Below are 26,853 nucleotides of genomic sequence, written 5' to 3' on the forward strand. Positions count from 1 at the left end.
AATAGTTTTATCTTTTATTGTCAGAATTTCACATTCACATACACTTTAGTTTCTTAAGGGAGTGTACAAAGGAACACTGAGGTGTTATAAATATTGCCACTACAAATAATAAACATTTATCAACTTCTTACATTCAGTTATACACTTCTCACTGATGACATTCAAGATAGTATATTAATCTGCTCACTTTACAACAGAAAACTAGTTGTACAGGAATGAACACCATATTGCAACAAAATGTTCGAACATCTGACTTTGGAAATGTCAACAGAAAATGTTTTACATTCCCCTACAGATCTGATAATTCTCACTCTAAACATACTGTTCAGTTAACAGTTTTCCCCATACAACTATTGCTAACACCTCGAGTTTTAGTGATTCAATAAATAGGGCAGTACATTTCCTGAAAGCCAACACATCAAATTGCTCGAACAGGCATAAGAAAACCTTTAGACAGGATTGCGAAAATTCTTGCCGGCATACTTTGCAGCAGATCCCAGCTCTTCTTCAATGCGCAGCAACTGATTGTATTTGGCCAACCGCTCCGAACGACATGGAGCACCTGTTTTAATCTGTAATGAAACAGAAATGTATAGCTCTCTGATATTTTTAATTATATCACAAATGTGCTCTCAGACTGTACACATACCTGTCCTGTGCAGAGACCTACAACAAGGTCAGCTATGAATGTATCTTCTGTCTCCCCAGATCTATGAGAGACCATTGTGCCCCAACCATTGGACTTTGCCAAAAGGTGTGCTTGTATACTTTCTGTCACAGTACCAATTTGGTTTACTTTAAGTAACAAGCAGTTGCAAGCTTTCTTTTCTGCAGCCAGGGCAATACGTTTTGGGTTAGTAACTGTTAGATCGTCTCCAACAATTTGAATCTTGACTTGTGATGTAAAATGGGTCCAAGCTTCAAAATGATCCTGATCAAATGGATCCTCAATAGATACAATTGGGTATTCCTTGATAAATTCAGTATACAATGCTGCAAGCTTTTCCATGCTCAGCCACTGGCTTTTATCAGAGTTAGGGTTCTTGAAATCCAGGTCGTAAGAGCCATCCCTGCAAAACAAAATTCATACAGACATCATAAAATGGTACTGCCTTGTAAAATCAGGCATGAAACAGCAGTATTTGTTATTACAGAATATCATTCCTGGACGTTCTTTTTACTTTGCGAAGGATATTAAATTATAAAGTTACGAGAAAATAAATTTACTTTGCACTCTTGTCACTTTTAAGTACTCTGTGTTTAATTTATTTAACAGGAAATTAATGTAATACAAGAGACCAGCTCTGTTGCTGAGGGATTGCACTGTTCCTCTACATAGTCAACATTTAGGACTGTTGAGGTTTAGGAAATGGAGAGTTACAGAAAGTCACTCAGAACCCTTGAGCAGGGGAGACTTACCAGATGGGATGAGAAGGAAAGACTGACTGTTGCGGGCAGTACCAGTACTGCATGATATTTGAAAACCTGGTAGGTTAAAGGTGGAAGATCAGGTAATAAACGAGAGACAGAGAGATGACTGACAAAACAACATGCAGGAGTTGATAAAAGTGGAAAGCTACGTGCATTATACATGGTATATAGATGAGTTGTGGGGGAGGAGGGGGAGGGGGAGGGAAGAGAAAAAGACAAGTCAGAAAATAAGATATAGAAACTAAAATGAAAAGTTATGGGGAAAAAAAAAAAAAAAAAAAAATGCGGGACTGATGAAATCAATGTAAATTAGGCTAGGTACATGATGAGAACCATGGACATTTTGTAATACCAGTTCCCACCTGCAGTTCTTAGAAACTGCTGTCAGGAGGGAGAATCCAGATGGTACGTGTGGTGAAACAGGCACCAAGGTTCATGACTGTCATATTGTAGAGGATGCTCTGCAACAGGATATTGTGTGTTGCTAGTATACACCCTCTGTCTATGCCCATTGGGCACAATGTTTTATTTACCAGGTGGCTCTCCCTTTTATAGTATGTGCTTTGCCAGTTACATAGTTGGTATAGGTGGTGGTAGGAGGATGCATAGGGCAAGTCTTACAGTGGGGCAGACAGGGGTAGGAGTCACAGGGTAGGAAATGTGTGCAGAAGGGATCTGGCATTACAACATGTTCTTGGTTCCACCACCCACTTATTCTTAATTTACATTAATTTCCTTGGCTACAGCATTTCTTTTCAGTAATTATACCTTTTCTTCACTCCCTTTTAGTTTTCTATATCTTTTCATTATCTGATTTTTTTCCCCACACCCTAGCTCACTGATCTACTATGAGTAATGTACTTAGTTTTCTATTCTGATTAGCTCTTGCATGATGTTTTGCTAGTAATCTCCATCTTGGTTATTACCCATTTTCCACCTTTAAGCTCTCAGGTTTTCATATCTCCTCCAGTGCTGTCCATAGCCATTAGTCTTTCTGTCTCATCCCATCCAGTAAGTCTCTCCCTACTCTATGTCCTGGGTGACTATTCTGCAACACTACCCATTTCTTAAACCTCACTAGTTTTTTTCCTTCATCCCTTTTACATCCTCTTCAACCCTTCCACGAGAAGGAACCACTGGTTTCAAAAGCTTGCACAATTCCATAACTATTCAATGTTCTCTCCTACTGCCTGGTGGGCAGACAGTTTACCTATCCAATTATATCTTCAAAAATTGATTATATTGCTCATATATTTTCTAGTAAATATTATTTAAAAGAAAGAGCCAGCTAATTTGGATATTGTTAAAATGTTTACAATTTGAAAAAGATACTAAATAAAAGCTAAGTCTCCAATGAATAAATTTTACATGATTATTTGAACAAAATAACTTTTGTCTCATGATGAAGTCATTGAAATGGGGGAGGGGGGGGGGGAGGGGGAGGGGGAGGGGGAGGAGGAGGAGGAGGAGGAGGAAAAAGAAGTTAAAAACTAGAAGAAACATCATACACCACATGCTTTTTGAAAGTAGGAAAGTTAGTGTCCATGTCAACTCAAATAGTTCTAATGAAAATAACTAAGTGAAAAGGAAAAAGGAGACTGAGAATCTACACACACTACTAAATTAAAGTCCCCCCTGACTTGTTTTTCTGTATGCATGTTTGAAAAGGCTAATCTCTGGAACTGTTTGTAGGGATTTTGATACTTTTTCACTAACAGACAACCTGACATATGAGGAAGGTTGTGTATATAAATTTTTATCCTATTGCCAGACCAGTTGTCTGACAGCAGATATCTTGTGCAACGCATATGAAGCTGGAGCCAGCTCCATTTTTTTAGTTATTAACACTTTGCAGTCGACACCTGCAAAAATACAAGGATGGTTAGCATGCCCGATAGACAGCCACCATAATTCAATGAGTGCACTTTATCACTGTTCTGCTGTCTGCATATTACCTGTCTGATGGGGCTCTTCAGTAGGTACCGTAGATCAAGAATTGATTGCTGGATGATGAGAGCACACTGAAGAAGCAAGTTACACTATCAAAGTGGAAGGGAGTCGCTCTCAATGAAATGATTAGTGTGCTCTTAAGAGTAGACATATGGTGACTGGGGAAGTCAATCCCAAGCAACCAGTATAGTGAGTGGAAAGTTCGACTATGTTACTTACACTGCTTGAAAGTTTATCATACAAAGCAGGAAAAAGTTTCACAGGTCCTCAAATATGACTACAATACACAAGACAAGCTTTATGATCCATTATTAAATATTAGCTTTAAAAGAAGCATGTTGGTTCCTGAAAAGATTGTGTTAATGTACAGTTTATCAATTCTCTTCTTTTCAAAAAACAAAATTACAGAAAAAATAACATTATGGAAGTAAATGTTGATTCAAAAGTATAACACACCACTTTAAATTAGGAAGTCTGAATTTTTTATTAATGTAAATATTAATATATTATAGACTTTCTAAGAGAGATTTTCCAATGTAAGTTTCAGTGTTACAGATAAGGACTCAGTGTTCGAGCAAAAAAAAAAAAAAAAAAAAAAAAAAAATTATTATCTTACTTGTAAAATTCTGATGCTGCAACATCCATTCCAATCTCTACAAGACCAGTATAGCCTGCTTTCTCAATAGCTTCTGAAATAAGTGCAAGGGCATCCTTATTGTTCAGAATATTAGGTGCAAAACCACCTTCATCTCCTACTGCTGTAGCATCGAGACCAAAACGGCTCTTGATGACACTCTTCAGGTTGTGATACACTTCAGTACCAATTTTCATGGCCTCTGTGAAACTCTTTGCACCTGTTGGTAATATCATAAATTCTTGCATAGCTAACTTGTTGCCAGCATGGCTCCCACCATTAATGACATTGAAAGCTGGCACAGGCAGCAAGACATCAGGGTAGCCTGCAAGGTCCGCAATGTGCCTAAAATAGTAAGACAAAAATTAGTATCTCAGTTTACAGATTTTTTTCTAGAAAAAGCAAACTGTAATTTTCATCACATCTCATTAAAAAAAATTGGGAGTTCACAGCATGCACTTACTGTTCTTCCCTTGAAGCCAAGATTTTATTTACACAACAGATGAATTTAGTTACAGGTTCCATAGAGCATATGCAAAATACACAGATAGGCCACATAACTAAAAAGTGACTCATTAATATGACTTCTAGAGTCAACTGATACTGCAAGCATGACTCATTATGAGACAGAGCAGGCAGTAAGTGGTATATATACTTTGTTTTGTTTTCTGCAAATAGCATATGTTATGTTATTTGCACTAATACAATAAGCATATCTGGGAGTCAACATGCAGTCTCTAATCATTTTGCTCAATACCGGCACACGTACATTAAACAATACAGGTAAGTTGCAAAATGGGATAATCGGCGTTACAAGTTTTAAGTTGCAATATTTCTGAAGCGTACATTTGTGAGCTTGTGCTCTATGGTTCTGTAGTGAAACTGTACAAGTAAATCATAAGTGGATTAACAGGACCATTACGGAAACAGCTGAGATGACCATTATGGAAACAGCTGAGATCCACGTGCCATGTATGTCCTGGGTCTATGTCGTTTTGGTGACACATGAACCCTCCTAACTTGCTACACCATAATGGCTCCCCATGAGGGAGCTAACTTTTTCCTGATACTGCAAGCATGACTCACTATGAGACAGAGCAGGCAGTAAGTGGTATATTTACTTTGTTTTGTTTTCTACATGTAGCATATCATTTAAACTAAGAAGGAAATAGATAACAACTCTATGCAATGTTTTAACTCTCAATAAATGCAGAGCACCCAATAAAATGTAATATTGCAGTTGAGAAGTCAAAGTTTCCTAATGTGTATGTAAATACAAACTTCTGGTGTAAAAATCATACTGTAAGCAGTCTTTAACCCTGAAATTCAGCAACTGTTTCTTATTCATGAGGTTTTTTTTTTTAAATTATTGTTGGTGGAAAAGTCAGACCATTACCTACACATTAATTAGCACAAGGTCTAGAATATGAAGCTGAAGAACTCATATAGAGTCAGTAAACCTACTGAGATAATTTAAAAGTTGTTCAAGTTTTGTACATAACTTTAAAACAAGAGGTTTTAGACCAAACTTACCAAGAGGTTATTTAAGCACCATTGAGGTAAGGTTTGAATGGATAAATTATCTTTTACAAATTCAACATTCAAAGTTTATAATAAGCTTATTGGTTTGGGGGAGACAGCAAGAACCTGGCACCTGGAAAGTTCACCTGGCGACCAAAGCATGAATAATTCCAGCTAGTCCGTTTCTGTACCACAGTATTCATGGGTTGTCATGTGACCGTGCATACCAATGTAATTTATCAAGGCAGTATGGTTATGTACCCAGCAATACAGAAAGCTGTTAACGTGCTTTCAGGCTGAAATTCCTTAATGGCACATGATCATTAGATTAACAAAACTCTTTTCTTTGCCTTTTGCAATGGAGTTAAAGGCACATTGATATTCCCAATGTAAAACTTTTAACAGTTACTTTAGAATGACACAGATTACTGATGTCATTGAACAATATTTTGGTTAAATTCTGTAAAAAATATTCCTCGTATAACTGAATGCAATAAGAACATGTAGTACACATCCTTGAACAATTAATAAGCAACTATAAGCTAGTAAACAATAATACCAAGAATTTCGTAATTCCCTTGCTCTCTTATTAAGTTAACTACCGTATTTACTCGAATCTAAGCCGCACTTTTTTTTCCGGTTTTTGTAATCCAAAAAACCGTCTGTGGCTTAGAATCGAGTGCAAAACTGAAGTTGTGAAAAATGTTGGTATGTGCCGCCACAACTAACTTGTGTCGTAGTGTTTCGCAGACACAAAGATAAATACTAGCACCAAAACCTCTGCATCAGTAAATACATTAAAAAAGAAAAAGGTGGAAGACAAGCTTTTTTTCTCCGCCCTGAGTTTCAACCACAGCATTTTCATACATTATCCAACAAAGTAAATACAAATTCCGTATTGTTCATCTTCGAATGTAGCAGCATTTCAATGCACTACGAAAATCCGACTGGCAAGACTGTTTCGGATGTTTGACAATATGGCCAACTCTGTGTTCTGAATTTTTTCCTACCTGTGAGAAGAGATTGTTGCTAATAGGAACTTTTATGAATTGTGAATCACATACAGTATTCTCTCCACCATAATAATACGAATATAAACATTTTGCCACGTATTCTTTCATGTTTGCTGCTATCTCATTAAATCCTGTCTGTCTAATAAACTATGAAACTAGAGTGAGACAACAGCAAGCACGGAAGAATATACATATCATGTCATGTTTATATCCGTATTATTCTTATGCCTAATAGTGATAGAAATGAAGCACGGCAATTGACTAGATTTTTAAATCTATGATGAGTCTAATTTCTGTGCCGAATGTAATGTACTAAAGAGGCGTCTGCAAAGATTTTCAAATGGAGAAAATTTTTCGCTAAACTCTCGTTCCGAACATCTTTTATCACACGCAGTCTATTATTTGGTTCTTGTTGATCATTATCAAAGAAAGCAGCAATGAAAGTAACAACAAAGCAGTCTCTTGCCATTGTTTTGCAAGTGAGATGATTCCTCTCTTTCTTTTTAAATTTTAAGCGGTGGTAGCGTGCACAAAAGCAAGCTATGCCACGAGTGGCGACAGACCATAAACACACATTATCAGAATGCGACAAACAACGCATGACACAGTACAGTAATTCATTTTCAGCTTTAAGTGACGTAAACACCTATAACAAAGAGAAAGGCACTTATCAGATCAAAGAAAAATAAGCAATCAATTCAAACCAGACGAAGCTCGTGAAAAAGGAAGGGTACCCGTATAGATACGGACGGAGCGCCTGACGCATAGCAATGGCTACCTGGTAAAGCTTAACTGCTAAGCTTACGACTCGAACCGAACTATTGTAGCTGTATCGTCTTTCATTCGACCTAAAACTTTTCTCTCCCCTTGAATTTCGAGTCTCAGATTTCAGGTGCGGCTTAGATTCGGGAAAATTTTTTGCCTTGATTTCGAGTCATTTTTCAGGTGCAGCTTAGATTCGAGTGCGGCTTAAATTTGAGTAAATACGGTATTCTCAATATGAAAGCAATGGTAGCAATTATACTAGTAATAAAAATATCCTTCATTATTCACAGCTTCACCTTACCTCATTTCAGTAAGGGAGAAAGTATACAGCCATAACAAAATTTAGCAGTGTCCCAAGTCAGTTATTGGTAGTAACAATAAAGAAAAGGAAACTGAAATCAATTTACTCTTCCGGCACAGAAGTGTTTCACATATTTGCACATAGAGTTGCAAAAAAGGTGAGAGGGTCTAAATTACCAGTTTAAGTATGGGACCGAGTTGAAGGTAAATATAATAAAAAACTTCATATTTGGCTAACTGCACAGGGTACTTCACCTCAAATTATGTCAAAATAGTTTATGCAATGTTTTAAGAGTAAAACTTATTTTAGAAAAACTATGGGTGAAATCCACTGAAAAATTAATATAACAAAAATAGCTTCATAATTTCACATAGAAACATAGCACAAAAGTATTACTGCCGAATATAGCTCTGAAATGTAAATACTTTTATCCAATAAGTTTGAAGATGAACCACAGCCCGGCCATCCTTCCACCTCAAAAACGAATGAAAATGTTATGAAAGTTCGCGACTTAGTGTGATCTGATCGTAGACTTACAATTGGGGAGATGGATGATGAACGTAATTTACATTTCTATACAGTTTAGTCAATTTTAACTGAAGACCTGAACATGTGTCTAGTGTCCGCAAAATTCGTTCCGAAAGTGTTGTCAAGTGACCAGAGACAATACCAACTTGAAGTGTGCCAAGAACTGATTAATCGGACTAAAAATGACCCAGATTTGTTAAATACGGTAATTACAGGTGACAAATTGTGGGTATATAGATATGATCCTGAAACCAAATAACAATCTGCAATGGAAGACTGGTTCACCATGACTGAAAAAGAAGCACGGCAAAGTCGGTCGAAGGCGAAGACAATTTTGGTAATTTTTTTCACTTCTGCTGGTATTGTGCATTATGAATTTACCCCTGGAGGACAGACAATTAACCAGGAATACTACAAATGCACCCTTGAGCATTTGAGCGAAAGGTGCGGAAGAAAACGCCTGCACTGTGGCAATTGAATCTCAATGTAGACAAGTGTAATGTGCTCCGAATACATAGAAAGAAAGATCCTTTATCATTTAGCTACAATATAGCAGGTCAGCAACTGGAAGCACTTAATTCCATAAATTATCTGGGAGTACGCGTTAGGAGTGATTTAAAATGGAATGACCATATAAAGTTGATCGTCGGTAAAGCACATGCCAGACAGATTCATTGGAAGAATCCTAAGGAAATGCAATCTGAAAACAAAGGAAGTAGGTTACAGTACACTTGTTCGCCCACTGCTTGAATATTGATCAACAGTGTGGGATCCGTACCAGATAGGGTTGATAGAAGAGAGAGAGAAGATCCAACGGAGAGCAGCGTTCTTCGTTACAGGATCATTTAGAAATCGCGAAAGCGTTACAGAGATGATAGATAAACTCCAGTGGAAGACTTTGCAGGAGAGACGCTCAGTAGCTCGGTACGGGCTTTTGTTGAAGTTTCGAGAACATACCTTCACCGAGGAGTCAAGCAGTATATTGCTCCCTCCTATGTATATCTCGCGAAGAGACGATGAGGATAAAATCAGAGAGATTAGAGCCCACACAGAGGCATACCGACAATCTTTCTTTCCATGAACAATACGAGACTAGAATAGAAGGGAGAACCGATAGAGGTACTCAAAGTACCCTCTGCTACACACCGTGAGGTGGCTTGCGGAGTATGGATGTAGAAGACAGGAGTTGAGCGCTACACAATGACAATGCTGTGGCTCATCATGCCTTCTCCATCATTGAATTTTTGATGAAATTAAAAATTCCTGTGCTTCCACAACTGCCATATTCCCCTGATTTGGCCCCTGCAGACTTCTACTTGTTTCCTAGACTGACATTTTCACTTAAAAGGGAAGCGATTTGACTCTATTGAGGACATCCAGGCAAATACGGAGTGTGTCCTTAACACACTTCATGAAAAAAATTTCCAGGAATGTTACCAAGAGTGAAAACACCATTGCAGTCGTCGTGTTCAGTCAAAAGGGGACTATTTTGAATGAGATGCATCATAGTAGCATGTAAGTGCCACAAGTGTACAATTACAAGCCCATTCTTAAAACTTTCCAATCACATCTCTTATACACTCCTGGAAATTGAAATAAGAACACCGTGAATTCATTGTCCCAGGAAGGGGAAACTTTATTGACACATCCCTGGGGTCAGATACATCACATGATCACACTGACAGAACCACAGGCACATAGACACAGGCAACAGAGCATGCACAATGTCGGCACTAGTACAGTGTATATCCACCTTTCGCAGCAATGCAGGCTGCTATTCTCCCATGGAGACGATCGTAGAGATGCTGGATGTAGTCCTGTGGAACGGCTTGCCATGCCATTTCCACCTGGCGCCTCAGTTGGACCAGCGTTCGTGCTGGACGTGCAGACCGCGTGAGACGACGCTTCATCCAGTCCCAAACATGCTCAATGGGGGACAGATCCGGAGATCTTGCTGGCCAGGGTAGTTGACTTACACCTTCTAGAGCACGTTGGGTGGCACGGGATACATGCGGACGTGCATTGTCCTGTTGGAACAGCAAGTTCCCTTGCTGGTCTAGGAATGGTAGAACGATGGGTTCGATGACAGTTTGGATGTACCGTGCACTATTCAGTGTCCCCTCGACGATCACCAGTGGTGTACGGCCAGTGTAGGAGATCGCTCCCCACACCATGATGCCGGGTGTTGGCCCTGTGTGCCTCGGTCGTATGCAGTCCTGATTGTGGCGCTCACCTGCACGGCGCCAAACACGCATACGACCATCATTGGCACCAAGGCAGAAGCGACTCTCATCGCTGAAGACGACACGTCTCCATTCGTCCCTCCATTCACGCCTGTCGCGACACCACTGGAGGCGGGCTGCACGATGTTGGGGCGTGAGCGGAAGACGGCCTAACGGTGTGCGGGACCGTAGCTCAGCTTCATGGAGACAGTTGCGAATGGTCCTCGCCGATACCCCAGGAGCAACCGTGTCCCTAATTTGCTGGGAAGTGGCGGTGCGGTCCCCTACGGCACTGCGTAGGATCCTACGGTCTTGGCGTGCATCCGTGCGTCGCTGCGGTCCGGTCCCAGATCGACGGGCACGTGCACCTTCTGCCGACCACTGGCGACAACATTGATGTACTGTGGAGACCTCACGTCCCACGTGTTGAGCAATTCGGCGGTACGTCCACCCGGTCTCCCGCATGCCCACTATACGCCCTCGCTCAAAGTCCGTCAACTGCACATACGGTTCACGTCCACGCTGTCGCTGCATGCTACCAGTGTTAAAGACTGCGATGAAGCTCCGTATGCCACGGCAAACTGGCTGACACTGACGGCGGCGGTGCACAAATGCTGCGCAGCTAGCGCCATTCGACGGCCAACACCGCGGTTCCTGGTGTGTCCGCTGTGCCGTGCGTGTAATCATTGCTTGTACAGCCCTCTCGCAGTGTCCGGAGCAAGTGTTGTGGGTCTGACACACCGGTGTCAATGTGTTCTTTTTTCCATTTCCAGGAGTGTATTACCAAAAATAAATACAATAAAATAATTTGATTATTAAATTTAAGTATTTTGGAAGGCACCTCCACATTGTAGAAGAGGCAGCAACTTGGTTCCCAGGGCAAGTTATTTGCTATGCAGGTGTTTCATAAATATAAGTGGGGGGGAAAAAAAAAAAAAAAAGGTTAGACATAAAATCTTTAAGGCAATGTCCATCATGTTAACGGCACCTGTGAGCTCTAACATATTTTTGTAAAACTTTTGAACCAGTTGTTAGTTGATGCACAGATTATAGGTCGCGCAGGATACGGTGGCTGATGCACAGTGACCAGTTTTCGTCCAAACAGCTGGGCGAGTTCATTTGTTTGTTCAGAAAGGAAGGCCGCCAAACGTTTGCCATCTTTCGGTGATGACAGAATCAAAGTGCATGCCTTGAGATCTTTCTCAAACGATTTTACAGAAACTATTCAGTAAAAATAAATTCATTTTTGCTTTACTTGTAGCTTTATATGTCAGGTTCATTATGAGGTGCCCATCATTCCGTTAGTGGTCATAGTTATTGGGATATTTACATTGAAGTAAGACACTGCGAGAAATTTGAGAAAGTTCCCAATGAAAAATAGGGGTCATTATGATTTTGTATTTGGTGCATATTACATAATACGTTCCTGCATATGAAATTTAGTTGTATCTATCACCATCCTCAGGAATATTGATTGGACATAGCACACTAATTTGCCATCACATCGTGCCAGTGATAAAGCCAGAGTGAAATGACTATAACATTAAATGTTTTTCTCATATTTCATAAATGGTTTGAGATATCAAAATGAGATCTGGCAAATGAAAGCACACAAAGAGGAGAGTTTTGTCGCATGGTTATTCCACTAGCTACAGATTTTCCGATTGAAGAATGTAATTTTTCAGGGCCATCAATAACTGGTCAAATGAGAATTGGAAAAACATAATTGAAGTCCTTGCACATTTACTATCTGGTCCCTTCAACCCCCACAAACCAACCAACCAACACATTTATTTGTACCAAGGATGTGCTTTTTCGTAAGATGCTGATCTTATTTTTCCTTAGTTCCTCACTTAAACCACTGTTTCCGAAATATTTCACAACTGCCTTTGTATAACATGTTAGTGAAGTGAGACTGTGTAAACTCCACTATGATTTGGCAAAAGCAGCAAATTGTAATATGGCAATTCCTCACTTGTGACTCTTCTCTGAAAGTTACAAATATTTAACAAAACGGGTGAAAATAAATCGCTTCATTTTTGGTGGAATTCTTTTTAGATACTAACCAAAGAAAAGCTGACAGATGTTTCTGAATGGCCACCATGCAAGTGTGGGCATGGAGGGGCCCCATTTAATATTTACCAAAACGTGAATGCATGCTTCAGTTTAGAACGGCACTTGTTCTCCAGTGCTCTGCACTTGCCCTACAGCACTCTGAGCAACCCTTCACCACTGCAGCTCTCCCCATGTTTCCCCAGCCGACTGCATATATAGTGGCCACGACATTTTGCATGCACTATACGTAAGGTCTTTAATACTGGCTTGCAGGCTTTAAGTTTTTTTGTCAGTGAACTTTTTAAAAATATTTACCTTTTTCATTTTTTGGAGCTTAATGGTGTACTGGTCTAAGAAACACCTGTCACTCTTTATGTTTATTTCATCGTATTTCCAAATATCTGATGATGGTAGCAGTCAAAACATTGTAATAAATAATAGTGATCTAGAAGGTTTTATTCATAAAATAATCTTCATGATCTGACTCTTAATGGAAATTTGTTTCACTGCCCAATATATTAACAACTGGTTTCATATGCCAAGCATATTTTCAAACAGTCGTGAAATTTTAAAATGGATGCTTGATGTTTGATTAACATATTAAATTTTAATGTGGAAGTAGGACAGCATGCTACATACAATATTCCAACTATCTGCTATTGTTCCATGACAAACAACCAAGAAGATTAATCACCTTTTTTTTTAATGTGGCTAATTGCCACAGTCATCTTACTATGGGTGTAACAACAGGTGATAATGCAAGTAGTTATGTAGAGGAATTGAAAACCAAACGAAATATCAAAATGTGTGACAATGTCTCAAAAACACAAATTGAGCACTATCACCATCAGATTCCCCTATTATTTAATTGGACAGATAAAAAGTCTACTCACCAAGTGGCAGCTGAACACACATAAAAGACAGTAGTGATTGGGAAGCTTTTGCAGCCAGTGGTTCCTTCAGGTAGAAGGATTGAATGGGAAGGAAGAAGGGTGGAGGGAAAGGACTGGAGAGGTCTGGGAAAAAGACATATATATTGGGAAAGTTACCCAGAACCGCATGTCAGGGGAGACTTACTATATGGAATGAGAAGGAAGTATCCCCTGATTGCGGTTCTGGGCAACTTTCCCGATATCTATCCCTTTTCCTAGACCTCTCCAGTTCTTTCCCTTCACCATTCTTCCTTCCCCTTCAACACTTCTGCCTGAAGGGGCCACTTGCTCCGAAAGCTTGCCAATCACAACAGTCTTGTGTGTGTTCTGCCGTCACTTGGTGCGTAGATTTCTTATCTATACAATTAAACAATTTTATCAATAACTGATAGATTCCCCTGTTAATACCTTATGTACAAATCAAAAATGTTTCTTCTTACCACAATAATTGTTTTTCTTTACAAACAATTTTCCCTACAGCAAATACGGGTTTGCTCTCAGGTTTAAAAAAGGTGGAAAAAGTAATGAAGAAAGATATTGCATACAAATTTTACTACTCACTGATTCACTGTGCTTTTTTAGTACAATAGTAGGCTGCACCCCAAAGAAGTTCCCTACCCTAACTGCCATATCTACAAGTACACTGGACCGATATATTACATAGCACCAACAGAATGTTAAAGAACTGAGAAACAGTGGAAATGGTAAGACCAAGGCAATATAATTCTTTCACCAATGAGTAGAATGAATAAGTAAAGGTGTTTGACAATTTTTATCAAATAGTGTCAAAATTCACCTGTGGAAAGATTTTTGGTGGAAAAAAGTTAGGAGAACCTGAACAATTTGTACCTGTAGAGAGGAACGCCCTTCTTTGCTGCTCCTGCTTTGCATACTGCAAGTGAAACACCCAGGATAGCATTAGCTCCCAATTTATCCTTTTTATCTGTTCCATCTAACTTCAGCATAAATTCATCAATTTCTTTCTGCTGGGTTGCTTCAAAATTCTGAGAAAAAACAATTTACAAATTAATACATGCATAAAAAAGATGGTATCACTATGATTTTTGGCATTAGCAAGTATCTATCTCGTCACAAACCACCTAAATCAACATTTCCTTTCCCGCCAACATTTGTAATATCAACTTCAGGAAAACTAACAGTTTAGCTGGGGATTTTCAGAGATGAAAAATTTTGTAGTAAAGAATAATATATCCAATTTACTGAATTACTGTGTTAAACAAAAAATTATTTACAGCTTCCACTGTAATTCAAATCAGAATTTGATTTTTAATGGAATTATGTCCAATAGTTTAAGCACACTGTCACTACAAAGCAGCATTACATAAAATTAAAAATTAATGGTAAGTTACAAGCCCTTTTCCACAGTAAATTTATTTCTTTTGAAACTATTTTATCACAGTTACAATGGAAAACATTACAGTGTGTTAAAGATGTTCATTTTAATCAAACTGATGCTGTTTTTTAGTATGCTCTCTAGCACACAAAGTACAGATTTTATTTTGCATTACCTGTTTTGAAAGCTCCGGCCATATGATCTTATTGATGTTATCAACAGCTTTTTTCACTCCCTTGCCCATGTAGTTATTTTTTTCACCATCTCTAAGTTCCAGTGCTTCATGGACACCTGTGCTAGCTCCTGACGGGACAGCAGCACGGAAAAGTCCCTGATCTGTTACCAAGTCTACCTGTGAATAAGAACCAAATTCAATAAGTATCAACATCACATCCTGAACAGGAGCTCACGGCAGGTAAGTAACTGGGAAAGAACGTGCTGGTGATCACACATGAATGTATATGCCCAAAATTAACACTTGAAATAACAACTGAGCAACACAACCACAGAGTAAGTTGGAACTACTGTATTTTGAAAATTTCTCTTCAAATGTAATTTTAGCAAAACTAATGAAATATTTCGGCCCGATTTTTCTTAATTATACAAAGACAAATCAAGGTAAATAAGTGCATTCAAAGCCATGTATTAACTAACAAAAAATGGACAACACTGGATTCTGAGTACCGTAAGCCACACTTGAATCTAAGCCGCACCTGAAAAATGATACTCTAAATTCAAGGGGAGAGAAAAGTTTTAGGCCGCACCTCCAAATCGAAACAAAGTTGGTCCATTGTAATACGAGACACAATTCAGGTCAAATGAATGACAATACAGCTACAGTAGTTTGGTTCGAGTCGTAAGCTCAGCAGTTAAGCTTTACCAGGTAGCCATTGCTATGCGTCAGGCGCTCCGTCCGTATCTATACGGGTATATGGGTACCCTTCCTTTTTCACGTGCTTCGTCTGGTTTCAATTGATTGCTTATTTTTCTTTGATCTGATAAGTGCCGTTATCTATGTTATAGGTGTTTACGTCACTCTAAGCTGAAAATGTATTATTGCACTGTGTCATGCATTGTTTGTCACATTCTGTTGCCACTCGCGGCATGGCTAACTGTTGTGAGCTTTACTGCGGCTTAAAAAAAAAAAAAAAAAGAGGAATCGTCTCATTAGCGAAACAATGGCAAGAGACTGCTATTTGTTGTTACTTACACTGCTGCTTTCTTTGATAATGATCGAGAACCAAATAATAGAATGCGTATGATAAAAGATGTTCGGAACGAGAATTTAGCGAAAATTTTTCTCCGTTTGAAAATCTTTGCAGACGCCTCTTTAGTACATTACATTCGGCACAGAAATTAGACTCATCATAGATTTAAAAATCTAGTCAATTGCTGTGCTTCATTTCTGACTATCACTATTAGGCATAAGAATAATACGAATATAAACATGACATGATATGTATATTCTTCCGTGCTTGCTGTTGTCTCACTCTAGTTTCGTAGTTTATTAGGCAGACAGGATTTAAATGAGATAGCAGTGAACACGAAAGAATACATGGCTAAATGTTTATATTCGTATTATTCTTATGGTGAAGAGAATACTGCATGTGATTCACAATTCATAAAATTCCTATTAGCAACCATCTCTTCTCACAGGTAGGAAAAAATTCAGAATGTAGAGTTGGCCATATTGATAAACATTCCAAACAGTCTTTCCAGTCAGATTTTTGTAGTACATTGAAACGCTTCTACATTCGAAGATGAACAATACGTAATTTGTATTTACTTTGTTGGATAATGTATGAAAAATGCAGTGGTCAAAACTCAGGGCAGAGAAAACGCTCGTCTTCCACTTTTTTTAATTAATTTATTTATTTATTAACTGATGCAGCAGAGGTTTTGGCGCCAGTATTTATCTTTGTGCCTGCAAAGCATGCCTGTATATCGCTACATATATTCGACGGCAAATGTTAGTTGTGGCGGCACCTACAAACATTTTTTCAGAACTTCCGCCTACGTTGCACTTGATTCTAAGCTGCATGTGGTTTTTTGGATTACAGAAACCGGAAAAAAGTGCAGCTTAGATTCGAGTAAATATGGTAGTTGCATCTTTACATATCAACAAGTAACTGTGGTCTCCAGACATGTCCTGATTAGTGCAGGATAAAAAAAGCCATACATAAATTTACAAATATGGCCACAGACTGATATATTTTATAATTGGGCTTGTTTTGCTATTATTATTTCTGCAGTGCCTCTGAATTTATCACCATTATAAACCAGCCTGATTTGTCACATTTTCATTACATTCTGCTCCAAGTTTGTCACCTACATTTAGAAGCTCCTGACATTTTCTGTTTGTAATATAATGTAGAAAATTGTTTCAGTGCTAAATTTGTAGAACACAATACTGGTACAATCTAAAGAGATTAGCATATTTCCATTGTTTCAAAGCTTGAAAAAAAAAAAAAAAAAAAAAAAAAAAAAAAAAAAAAAAAAAAAAAAAAAAAATTCACATAAATACTTAAAAACCAAATAAGAAACTTTTTAAATACCTCCACAGTAGGGTTTCCTCTGGAGTCAAAGATCTGGCGTGCATGGCAGCTCTTAAGTGGCATTTTGAGAGAAAAATTCCGATGACAACTGAAAGGAAATCAAAAGATCATATTCTAGATTACAATCAAAGGGATATTTTATACTAATGTATGACCCATATACACTTATATCACGTGTTACATTAGCAAATGTAAAATGGCTTTTCTATCCCAACATCAGCTTTAGAACCAATTAATTGATATAGTGGTAAAAACTGATGGAGTGATTTAACTACATCTACATATATAATCCACTACCCACCAAGCAGTGTTGAAGGACTGCATCGCTTCAAGAGTCTACCAATAAACTGCAATCTAGAGTTTGCCTTACCTGTTACTTGTGTAATTTGATAGTTCCATATTAGATCATTTCGAATAGTCACACCCAGATACTCGACAGATGTTACTGCTTCCAAAGACTGGGCATTTATTTTGTACTCTTACATTATTGGGGATTTTCACTTTGTTATATGCAGTGGATTACATTTACTAATATTGGGAGGGAACTGCCACTCATTACACCACACATTTATTTTCTGCAAATCCTCATTGATTTGTTCAAAACTTTCGTGACACTACTTTCCTGTAAACTACAGCATCATCGGCAAACAGTCTAATGCCACTATCAATACCATCAACCAGATCATTTATGTAAATCTTAGAAAGAAATCTTAGATAGACTGTAAGCGTGCACTTTTTGGAGCAAGCGACAGTGCGGAACTAAGTCAAATGCCTTTCGAAAGTCGAGGAATATGGCATCAACCTGGGAGCGGTATCTAGAGCCTGTTGTATATCATGCACAAAGAGGGCCAGCTGTGTCTCGCATGACAGCTGTTTCTTAAAACTGTGCTGGTGTCTGCAGATGAACTTCTCAGAGTTTAGAAATGCCATTATGTCCGAACACAAAATATGTTCCACGATTTTACAACAAATTGATGTCAGTGAAACTGGCCGATAATGAGGAACATCTAATTTTCTACTCTTTTTACAGATTGCTATGACCTGGGCCTCCTTTCAGTCCTGTGGAACTTTGCGCTGTACCAATGATCTGATAGATGATGGATAAGAATGGTGCTATATTCGTAGCATAGTCAACATAAAATCTTACAGGGATACCGTCTGGGGCAGATGTCTTTCTGGCGTCTGAGGATCTTAACTGTTTTACAATCCCTGATACACTAAACACTATGCCAGCCATCCTTGCATTTGTTCGATAATTGAAAAGGGGAATGGTGCTGCAGTCCTCTACCGTAAACGAGTTTTTGAACAGTAGGTTTAGAATTTTGGCCTTCTGTTTATCATCATCTGTTACATTACCCATACTGTCAGCAAGAGAAGGTATTAAATTATTTGTAGCGTTCATAGATTTTACATATGACCAAAATTTCTTGGGGCTATTTTTAGAATCTGTAGGTAAAATATTGCTGTCAAATTCGTTAAAAGAATCTCTCATTGACCTTTTGACAGCTGCTTTCATTTCGCATAATTTCTGTTTGTCAGCAGGGCAGTGACTATGTTTAAAACGACTCAGCAACTTCCTAATATGCTTGTTGAACCGAAGTGGATCCTTTCCCTTCCCTATACTCTTTGCTAGGCACGTATTTCTCTAGCACATGGTGGACAATACCTTTAAATTCCGACCAAAGATGCTCAATATCTTTGTATCCCACGGTGAATGCTTGGAGCTGACAATGAAGACATTCATTAATGACACTTATTTGCTTTCCCAAACAATGTGTTCTGTTAACTGGTATCAGCATGAATCTTTCATCCTGAAGTGAGGAATATGGTGTCACAAAATTTCATGGCAGTTTAAAACTTAACTTTGTATTTAGCAAGCAATGTTGCAAATACTGAGTTAGCACACAATTTATACTGTACTTAAGAATGACCAATGCCAGTAAACTGATGAGTTACTAATTCACAATTTTTTTCTCATTTCAAGTGACTGCACTATTTTTATACAGTTCAAACAGAAAAAATTAAAAGTAAACTGTTCTGGTTTGTAGAATTCTCAGGTGTCCAAGTAGGTCATATCATAATTACTCCATGATATTTCAGCAAAGAACATGTAGCCACCTTTGGTGGTCCCTGATGAATGTTGCTCCCTTCCTGTCGGTGCCCTATATATGCTGGCTATTACCCCCTCCACACTCCAATCTATTGCTATCCATGCTGCTGCTATGGTGGACAGTGGCAGTTGTGAGGGTAGTGGCACCCAGCTCCAAACTCTGGTCACCAGTGGCCCGTGCTATCACAGTCTGAACCCGACCTCACCGAACAGGAACAGTCAGCATATATAGGATGCAGAGAGGAGGGGAGCACCTTTCATCAGCAACCACCTGAAGATGGCAACAAGTCAGTGTGCTGATATAATGTGGAGTAATTGTGATGTTATCCAGACGGACACCCGATAATTCTACAAGCTAGAAATCTGCTGTGAAAACACCAGATCACATATACTGTTTTGGAATTACTTTTCATGGTAGTTATGTTAAGCTATAATGAATTTCACTATAGCCCAAATGCCCTATGCTGTGAAAGCACAAATATTTTTGAAATATAAGCAGCATACCAATTACATCAGTTGTATGGAATATGATTTGAAGTTCAAATTATAAACTGCTATAAAGAAAAGTCCAACTCTCTTTATAGAGTGAGTAAACTTCTGTTTGTTTATTCATTATTTTATTACCAAATACAAAATGAAAATCATGTAGTGTTAATATACAAAATCTACTTGTGAAATTTGTGCTTACCACCTTACTGAGAATTTCACTAATGTTCTCAGAACACATTTGTTCATTTTAATACTTCTACACAACATCTTTTTGTATTCTTAAAGATTAAATCCTGTTCCAAAAGAACTGATTCATTATTTGGTCTGTGACAACCTTCACCATAACTTCCTGTAATTACATTTTCCATCTTTATTAACTGCCACATAACATTACAACATATAAATCAGTAGTCATAATTCAAAACTGCTACGAGCTGAGTACACTCAAGAATGTACTTAGTTCATTTGCCAGCACAGTAAGAAAGACTGCTTGCTACACAGTATCTAAAAGACAAAATGGAATGTCATTTGACACAATACTGAATTTTTTTAAATTGTAACACAGTAAAAGAGAAACAGAAATACCATTTAATAAGAGTAATCACCCCATCTACTGACCAACATATTTTATTTAAATGCTGGTACTATATCCATAAACTCAAATAAATGCTGATACCACATCAATAAACTCAAACATGGGGGAGCGGGGGGGGGGGGGGGGGGGGGGGGGGAGATATGTAAGGAATGTGTGTGGAACAGCAAAGCAATTGCAGTGTTGTAAAGGGAAGATAAGATTAAGATCAGGAGGTAAAATTATGTCAACATTGAGGTCATTAGTGACATAGTACACATTTGGGTTGGGAAAGGAAATTCCTGACATCTGCCTTGCATCATTTAAAGAGGCCACTGAAAACCTTACTCTGGATGTCCACACTGGGATTAGTAACTTGGTACTGTTGACAGCATGTTCAATGTCAACAAAATGGGATAAAGGAGGTGGTTTAACTGAGAAAGGGTAATATACAATCAAGTGTTGTCAAATGAAAGCTCACTGTTGAAGTTATGTTGCCGAAGATTTACGTGGGGGTCCACATCCATTAATTAATGCAACCAGTAACCAAGGATACAGACACAACTGTTAACATTGCCTATTTGTACCATAAATTTGGCCTGTGTTAATATTGGTTGTATGGGTGAGGGAAGGAACAAGAGGGAAATAGTTAAAGCAAGTAAGAAATATAAAACAGCTAAGACACCCTGAGAGAAACTAAGTAATAAGAGTTATTTGGAAACTGATGGGAGCAACGTTAAGGTACTTTTTTATTATGGTATGAGGAACTCTCACCTGAAACTAAGAGCATTATCATGAAAACTGTGGCTCTTTTACAGTAGCTATAGCTATAGTACAGACTAACATACAATGACTATATAAGCATAGTTTTCCAACAGATTGAACAGGCATTTGTCAAGAAATGGTTGCAGAGGAATCGTTGGGAGCAGACACTTTCAAAGTGAACTATAGATAAACATCTTTTAAGAGAAAACTGTAAACAGTTTTGGAAGTTTCTCTGGGGCCTTTGTATATATTAAAGATAAAATGTAGGGAAAGAATCTACAAAGAAATTTTGACATATGTTTAAAATCAGCACAAACTATCACTACAATAGTATGATGTAGTGGTGTAGCTCAGCTGTTAAAATTAACAAAACCTATCACTACAGCAGTATGGTGTACTGGTGTAGCTCAGAGGGCAACAGACTACAAATCCAAAGGTCCGGAGTTCTATTTGCACTTAGTCATAGGGCTTTTTCCGTTATCTATCCTCCTTTCAGCTGATTTGACAACGTGAAAAATGCCAAATTGCACTGTTGTTTGAGGTCCACACAAACTGTAGTTCCTCCTATAATTGGCTAGGTAATCAAGTTCAAACATCAGAGATAGACAAAGCCTTTAACAGGATCATGTCTAGTAAAACACTGCAATAGTCAACCCATTGTATTGTGAGCAGTTTTACTTATTGCACACCCAGTTTAAAATCAAAACAACAAAATTAGCAAGCAACATCACTGTTTTGAAAGGATCCTACAAACTCCTCAGTTATAGTTTTTTAAATTATTATCTACTACCTAGTTCATATTTACTACACTGACATTTATAAAAATAACAGTTATTTAGGCACTGCAATAAAAGAAGCCACCTAATTACAATGAATATTTCAACTAGTCATGCAGCTAACAGGGCTCTTCAAACTGCAAATAGATACTCAAATTTTAGAAGTTGTGGTTACAGAAGCTGGACTTTTAATTCTCCTTTTAAGTTGGAGATATTGCAGAACAAACTCTCACCCTACACAACAAAAATGTCTACATGGAAATTATTTTTGCCTTTAGCTGTGGCAGTATAACTCAAAGATCATTGAATTATTATCATTATTTTCAATAAATATCACTAATGAACAGGTGCAATGAGAAATGAATGTATGAATATCAAGATGCTTTAAGAACAAAGGGCGATTAGGGTTTAACATACCAAAGGTAACAAAGTAATTGGAGACAGAGCACACACACTGATTGCTTAGGGAAGTCATTCCTGCCCTTTCAAAGGAACTATCCTGTTATTCACTTTAAGAAATTTAGGTGAAATCACAGGAAACAAACCAGGATACAATTTGAACTGCTAACTGTCTTACCATTGTGCCGTATAACTTCATAAGATTTGTGAGAGGGCTGTAATCAAATGATATACAGTTTTCACTTTGTAAATTGCTATTACTTTGGAATACATTTTTCTAGTATGTTTAATTTAGTTTCTTTTTCACATATTATAAAGCCAAAAGTGAAAAGACACTGGGAGTATGCAACATAAATTGCTGCTTTTGTTAAAGGCAGCACGAGAGAGAGACTTCAGTGCAACACACGCTAAATTAAGGATCTTTATTAATGGTCTCAATGGTATTTTACATGGTGTTTCATTTAACGTGACTATATTCCTGCCACCGTCATGTCGTTACTTGCTTGAAATTGCAAGTTGTGAATCTATGGGATTAGGAATTAAAGTACTTGATACAGACCTGTTGCAATTTGACAGGTCATCATATTAAGTGTTCAGCAGGCTACAGATGAGTTGTGCCATTTAACTAGTAAGTTTGTTATCGGCAAACATTACAGATTTTTTAAAGATTCTGTAAAGTCATTGGAAGTTAATTTAACTAGATCAAGAACAGTATTGGACACAGTACAATGTCCTGTTGGATTCCGTAATTTGCAGTCTTCCATTCTGAGTCCCTATCTATTCACCGAAGTCCGTCAATATAATACTCTGGTTCTGTAGATGAATGTGGTTATTACCACAATACTTCAGTTTCCTCGATAGATATGGTTCAACAAACAAAGCCCTTGACAAGGTCAACACAATCGGAAGGGTCTAGTGAATATGAGCCAGCAGTGTTTCCCCTGAAGTGTGACTGTTGCATGGACTATATCCTCAGTGCTTTTTATCTGTAAATGCTGTTTGTCTAGTGGAGATGATTAGTATTTAAGACTGAGATACTGTCTACTTGCTTTGACCAGTCACATTTATACACATGCTTTCTTTTGAAGTGGTAGTTGTGGTGATAGCCTTAACTGTAGCATAGCTCAAGGCTAGGTAAATTGCAAGGTGACTTAGTTGGCAAAGTCAATAAATGTGTTGCAACAATATAATTTCTCTGTCGTACATACTTAATCATTTACATTCCTGATTAAAGGCTATTTTTGCACAGTGGTTCGAGATTTTCAAATTTTTAATATATTTGAAGCACCCAAATGGAAATTTACAAGCTATAGCTAGCAGACTTGCATACACTATAATAAGGTTACATGCATAGGGATCTAAAGTCTGTGCTAATCTAGAATTATTTCATCTGAACATAAATATGCCCAAATATTACAAAAAGAAAAATAAGAAAACAGAATGGAGATGTTTCTACGACTGCATCCATGCAAAAAAGGTGCCATTAATGCCATAATATTCTAGTTTACTGACTAGAATTTGATGGTCCACGCAATTGAAGGTCTTGGCAAGGTCAACCAACACCCCAACAGAACAGTTTTTCTTTTTTAACTCAACTTAATTTGTGAGGTAATGTGGTTTTACTACTGGAAAGCCCTCTGCAAACACTAAAATTATAAGCACTTAATTTTGGCTCAGAAAGGTGAGCCAACAGTGTTTTATGTCTAACCCTGAAATGGATCTATAATTAAGTGCTCTGCTTAACCTATATATATTGTTTCTCCTGTATAGGTTTGTCAGAAAATCGATCTTTCCGCAGGTAGATTACAAAAGTAGCTCAAGAGCAGTTCTACCAAACTTTAGTATTCTGCTAAAAACAAGGCTATCTGGTCAAAACTGTTTGTTTGGAATATGATTTCTCTGACATCTTGGTTGTTAGTTTTTCAAACAAACAACAAAAAGTGGTGTGCTCAGTACTTCTGGGAGTAAATAACTCCTCTGTATTTGGCGGGTTGTTACTACACGCAAAATATGCAACAATTGTCACAAAACAAAATTTAATTCAGTGGCCAATGATACCATCATGTCACGTCAACAGCTACTGTCTGGCAACTCTGTTTCATTCACTTCATTGTTTTTGTATGATGAGTAGCAAGAGTCAAAACTTAACCTAGGGAGAAGCTTTTTAGCCTCTGCATTACCACACACTACAACTGGTAACTGAACAAGGGAATTGAACACATTAAGTACATTCTGACTGCAGTGAGGGGATGTATTTCAGAAGATATTACAGAGGACCAGTAACACTGGAGGTTATTAAAGCAACATAAGATTTCGTTTACACAAAATAAGAAAATGAAAAGCATAATGAAATCACAGCATACTGAGCCTGACAAGAACACTACTAAAGACCGTTATTAACAGCAGCCAACACAAAATAAATAAGATTCATAAGACAGGGAATAAATTTGAATAATGTCAATGGACTGCTTTACATACGAAGATGGAAAGCTAAGGGTAACTATGAGCATAGCTGCATCTTGTATCAAGTTTTAATAATGGAAAAGAAATAAGTTAGCTTTTGTATAACAGTGACATTTTTAACCGAAAGTGGAGTGTTTTTCTCAAGTGTCACATAGAACATCAAAGTAGTTCAGTCTGAGTTGCAATGTGGTATTGAAGGCCAAAAGCAGTGAGACCATGAGAAAAATCTAATGTTCAGAGAACAAGATTTAAGGGGTGTTGGAAAAAGTACTGGTAGTGGGAGGGTGGGAAAGAAGAGGAAGAGAGAGAGAGAGAGAGAGAGAGAGAGAGAGAGAGAGAGGGGGGGGGGGGGGAGGGTTTACAGGTAGTTTCCAAGCTTCGGCTATCGTCTGTAGTCTTCATTTACACTTCGTATCTTAAATAGGAAAACCACTGCTGAAGTGAACACATAAGGTTTTCGTGCATTCGTGATCCGATTTACACGAGTTATATTCTGCAACCTGGTCTCGTTGCCAGCCAATCGGTCACGATTAGAGGTTACCGTCAATTATTCTGTACGTACAATGCTCCCTGTACAGTAAGTGTATGTCGTATGATGTAAGCCTACGGTTTCATCTTTCATAGACACCATTTTATTACGTGTAAAGCCAGGAATATTACATTCCACAGCAGTGAAAAAGCTTAATGACGGATCTACAATCAGTTTTATAACACAATTAGCCACAGGATAAAAAAAAAAGAATAACGTTTTCGAATCACCGGACTTTTATATTAACTCTGGATTAGGGCGAATGGTGTCAATGCATGCTCTGTCGATGCTTAGTTATGACAGCTATGACATTAACTCTTTCAGACTACTTCCGCAACAAAGACTAACCACGCCACATAAATTGACGTGACCGCGTTTAAATGACGAAACTGAACAAGTTATGTTTTAGTTAACCTTGTCATGTTACCGGTACGGCTTTCCCACCTGTTTCCGGAGCGTGACGTTCATTTTGAACTTGTTAGTTATATAATTTATATGTAATGGATTTAAGATTATAAGAAAATAAATTTAGGATGGAAGGCCAAATTTCCTACTTGTGTGCCACTCCTCTAATAGAAATCGAATACTATATGAAGACCGGCTTAAACTCAAGGGCATCGAAGGTGACTGTATTTGCCACTGAGAGGAATTGGAGAAAAAAAAGGACTAAATTATTGACATAAGCACAAAAATATTCTGTAGTACATATATCCTGCAGGTAAAAAACCACTTTTAGCATGAAACTTGTCCACCTACATTTTCGGCCCAAGCTCACCTTACAGCACAGCAGTATAGCGACTCTCCGACTCGAACTCCAATCTCCTACTGAATTGACCTTCAGGAAAGGGCGGAATACCACCTAGACTGAAACGTCAAAATGCAGCCCATTACTTACAAACAGCAATATACATTATAAATGTGAAACACTGAAATAATATTACAGATAGGAGTTTTTGATAGCATTTTCTCGTAGTATCGAAAGCTTTAGACGGAAACAGAAATTCTAAAATCAACTCGCAATATCCAACGCGGCTCAATTGAATTTCCGTTACCCGCGAAATTCAAAATAATGCAAGCTAACGGCTGGCTATTGCAATTATTACGTAGTACTAGAGCTATTAGTCAAAAATCTGACCCAGTTTTGAAGCATTGATGGGTAGGGAAATAGGACAGATTATATGATGCCATGAGATTTATTCATTATAATCTTAAAAATTTAATACAATATCCCTCTGATTTGCCGCAAGAAAAATGCCGAAAATTGTGTTTAACAAGTTTTTCAAAAAATATAAAGTATTCACAAGATGCACATATATTCATCGTACTTCAGCAGAAAAATCTCTGATCTTTTATTTCTCCCATAAAATCCCAAGGCCAATGTCAACAGGCACACTGTCTTACATACCGTATTACTTTGTACCAGTTGGTAGATACAACTATCATAGTATTTAAATCACAAAATGAAGTCATCAGTACCAGATTATTCATTT

At 37.9% G+C, this 26,853-nt stretch overlaps 1 protein-coding gene across 2 annotated transcripts; it reads right to left on the reverse strand.

Annotated features, from left to right (window-relative positions):
* LOC124787952 (enolase-like) lies at nt 1–26,210 on the reverse strand. 2 transcript variants are annotated; one of them, XM_047254952.1, is made up of 7 exons: nt 26,139–26,210; nt 17,262–17,349; nt 14,882–15,058; nt 14,202–14,356; nt 3,998–4,360; nt 650–1,070; nt 1–572 (listed from the first exon to the last, which is right to left on the reverse strand). In XM_047254952.1, exons 2-7 carry the CDS (start codon nt 17,322–17,324, stop codon nt 450–452), a joined length of 1,302 nt encoding a protein of 433 aa, XP_047110908.1. In that variant the 5' UTR covers nt 17,325–17,349; nt 26,139–26,210; the 3' UTR covers nt 1–449. The 2 variants fall into 2 exon arrangements, with proteins under 2 accessions (XP_047110908.1, XP_047110907.1); XM_047254951.1 differs by lacking the exon at nt 26,139–26,210 and adding an exon at nt 20,060–20,121.
* Between the last annotated feature and the right edge of the window lie 643 nt (nt 26,211–26,853).

This window comes from Schistocerca piceifrons, chromosome 3, assembly GCF_021461385.2.
Source record: "Schistocerca piceifrons isolate TAMUIC-IGC-003096 chromosome 3, iqSchPice1.1, whole genome shotgun sequence".
In the NCBI taxonomy this organism is placed as follows: Eukaryota; Metazoa; Arthropoda; class Insecta; order Orthoptera; family Acrididae; genus Schistocerca; species Schistocerca piceifrons.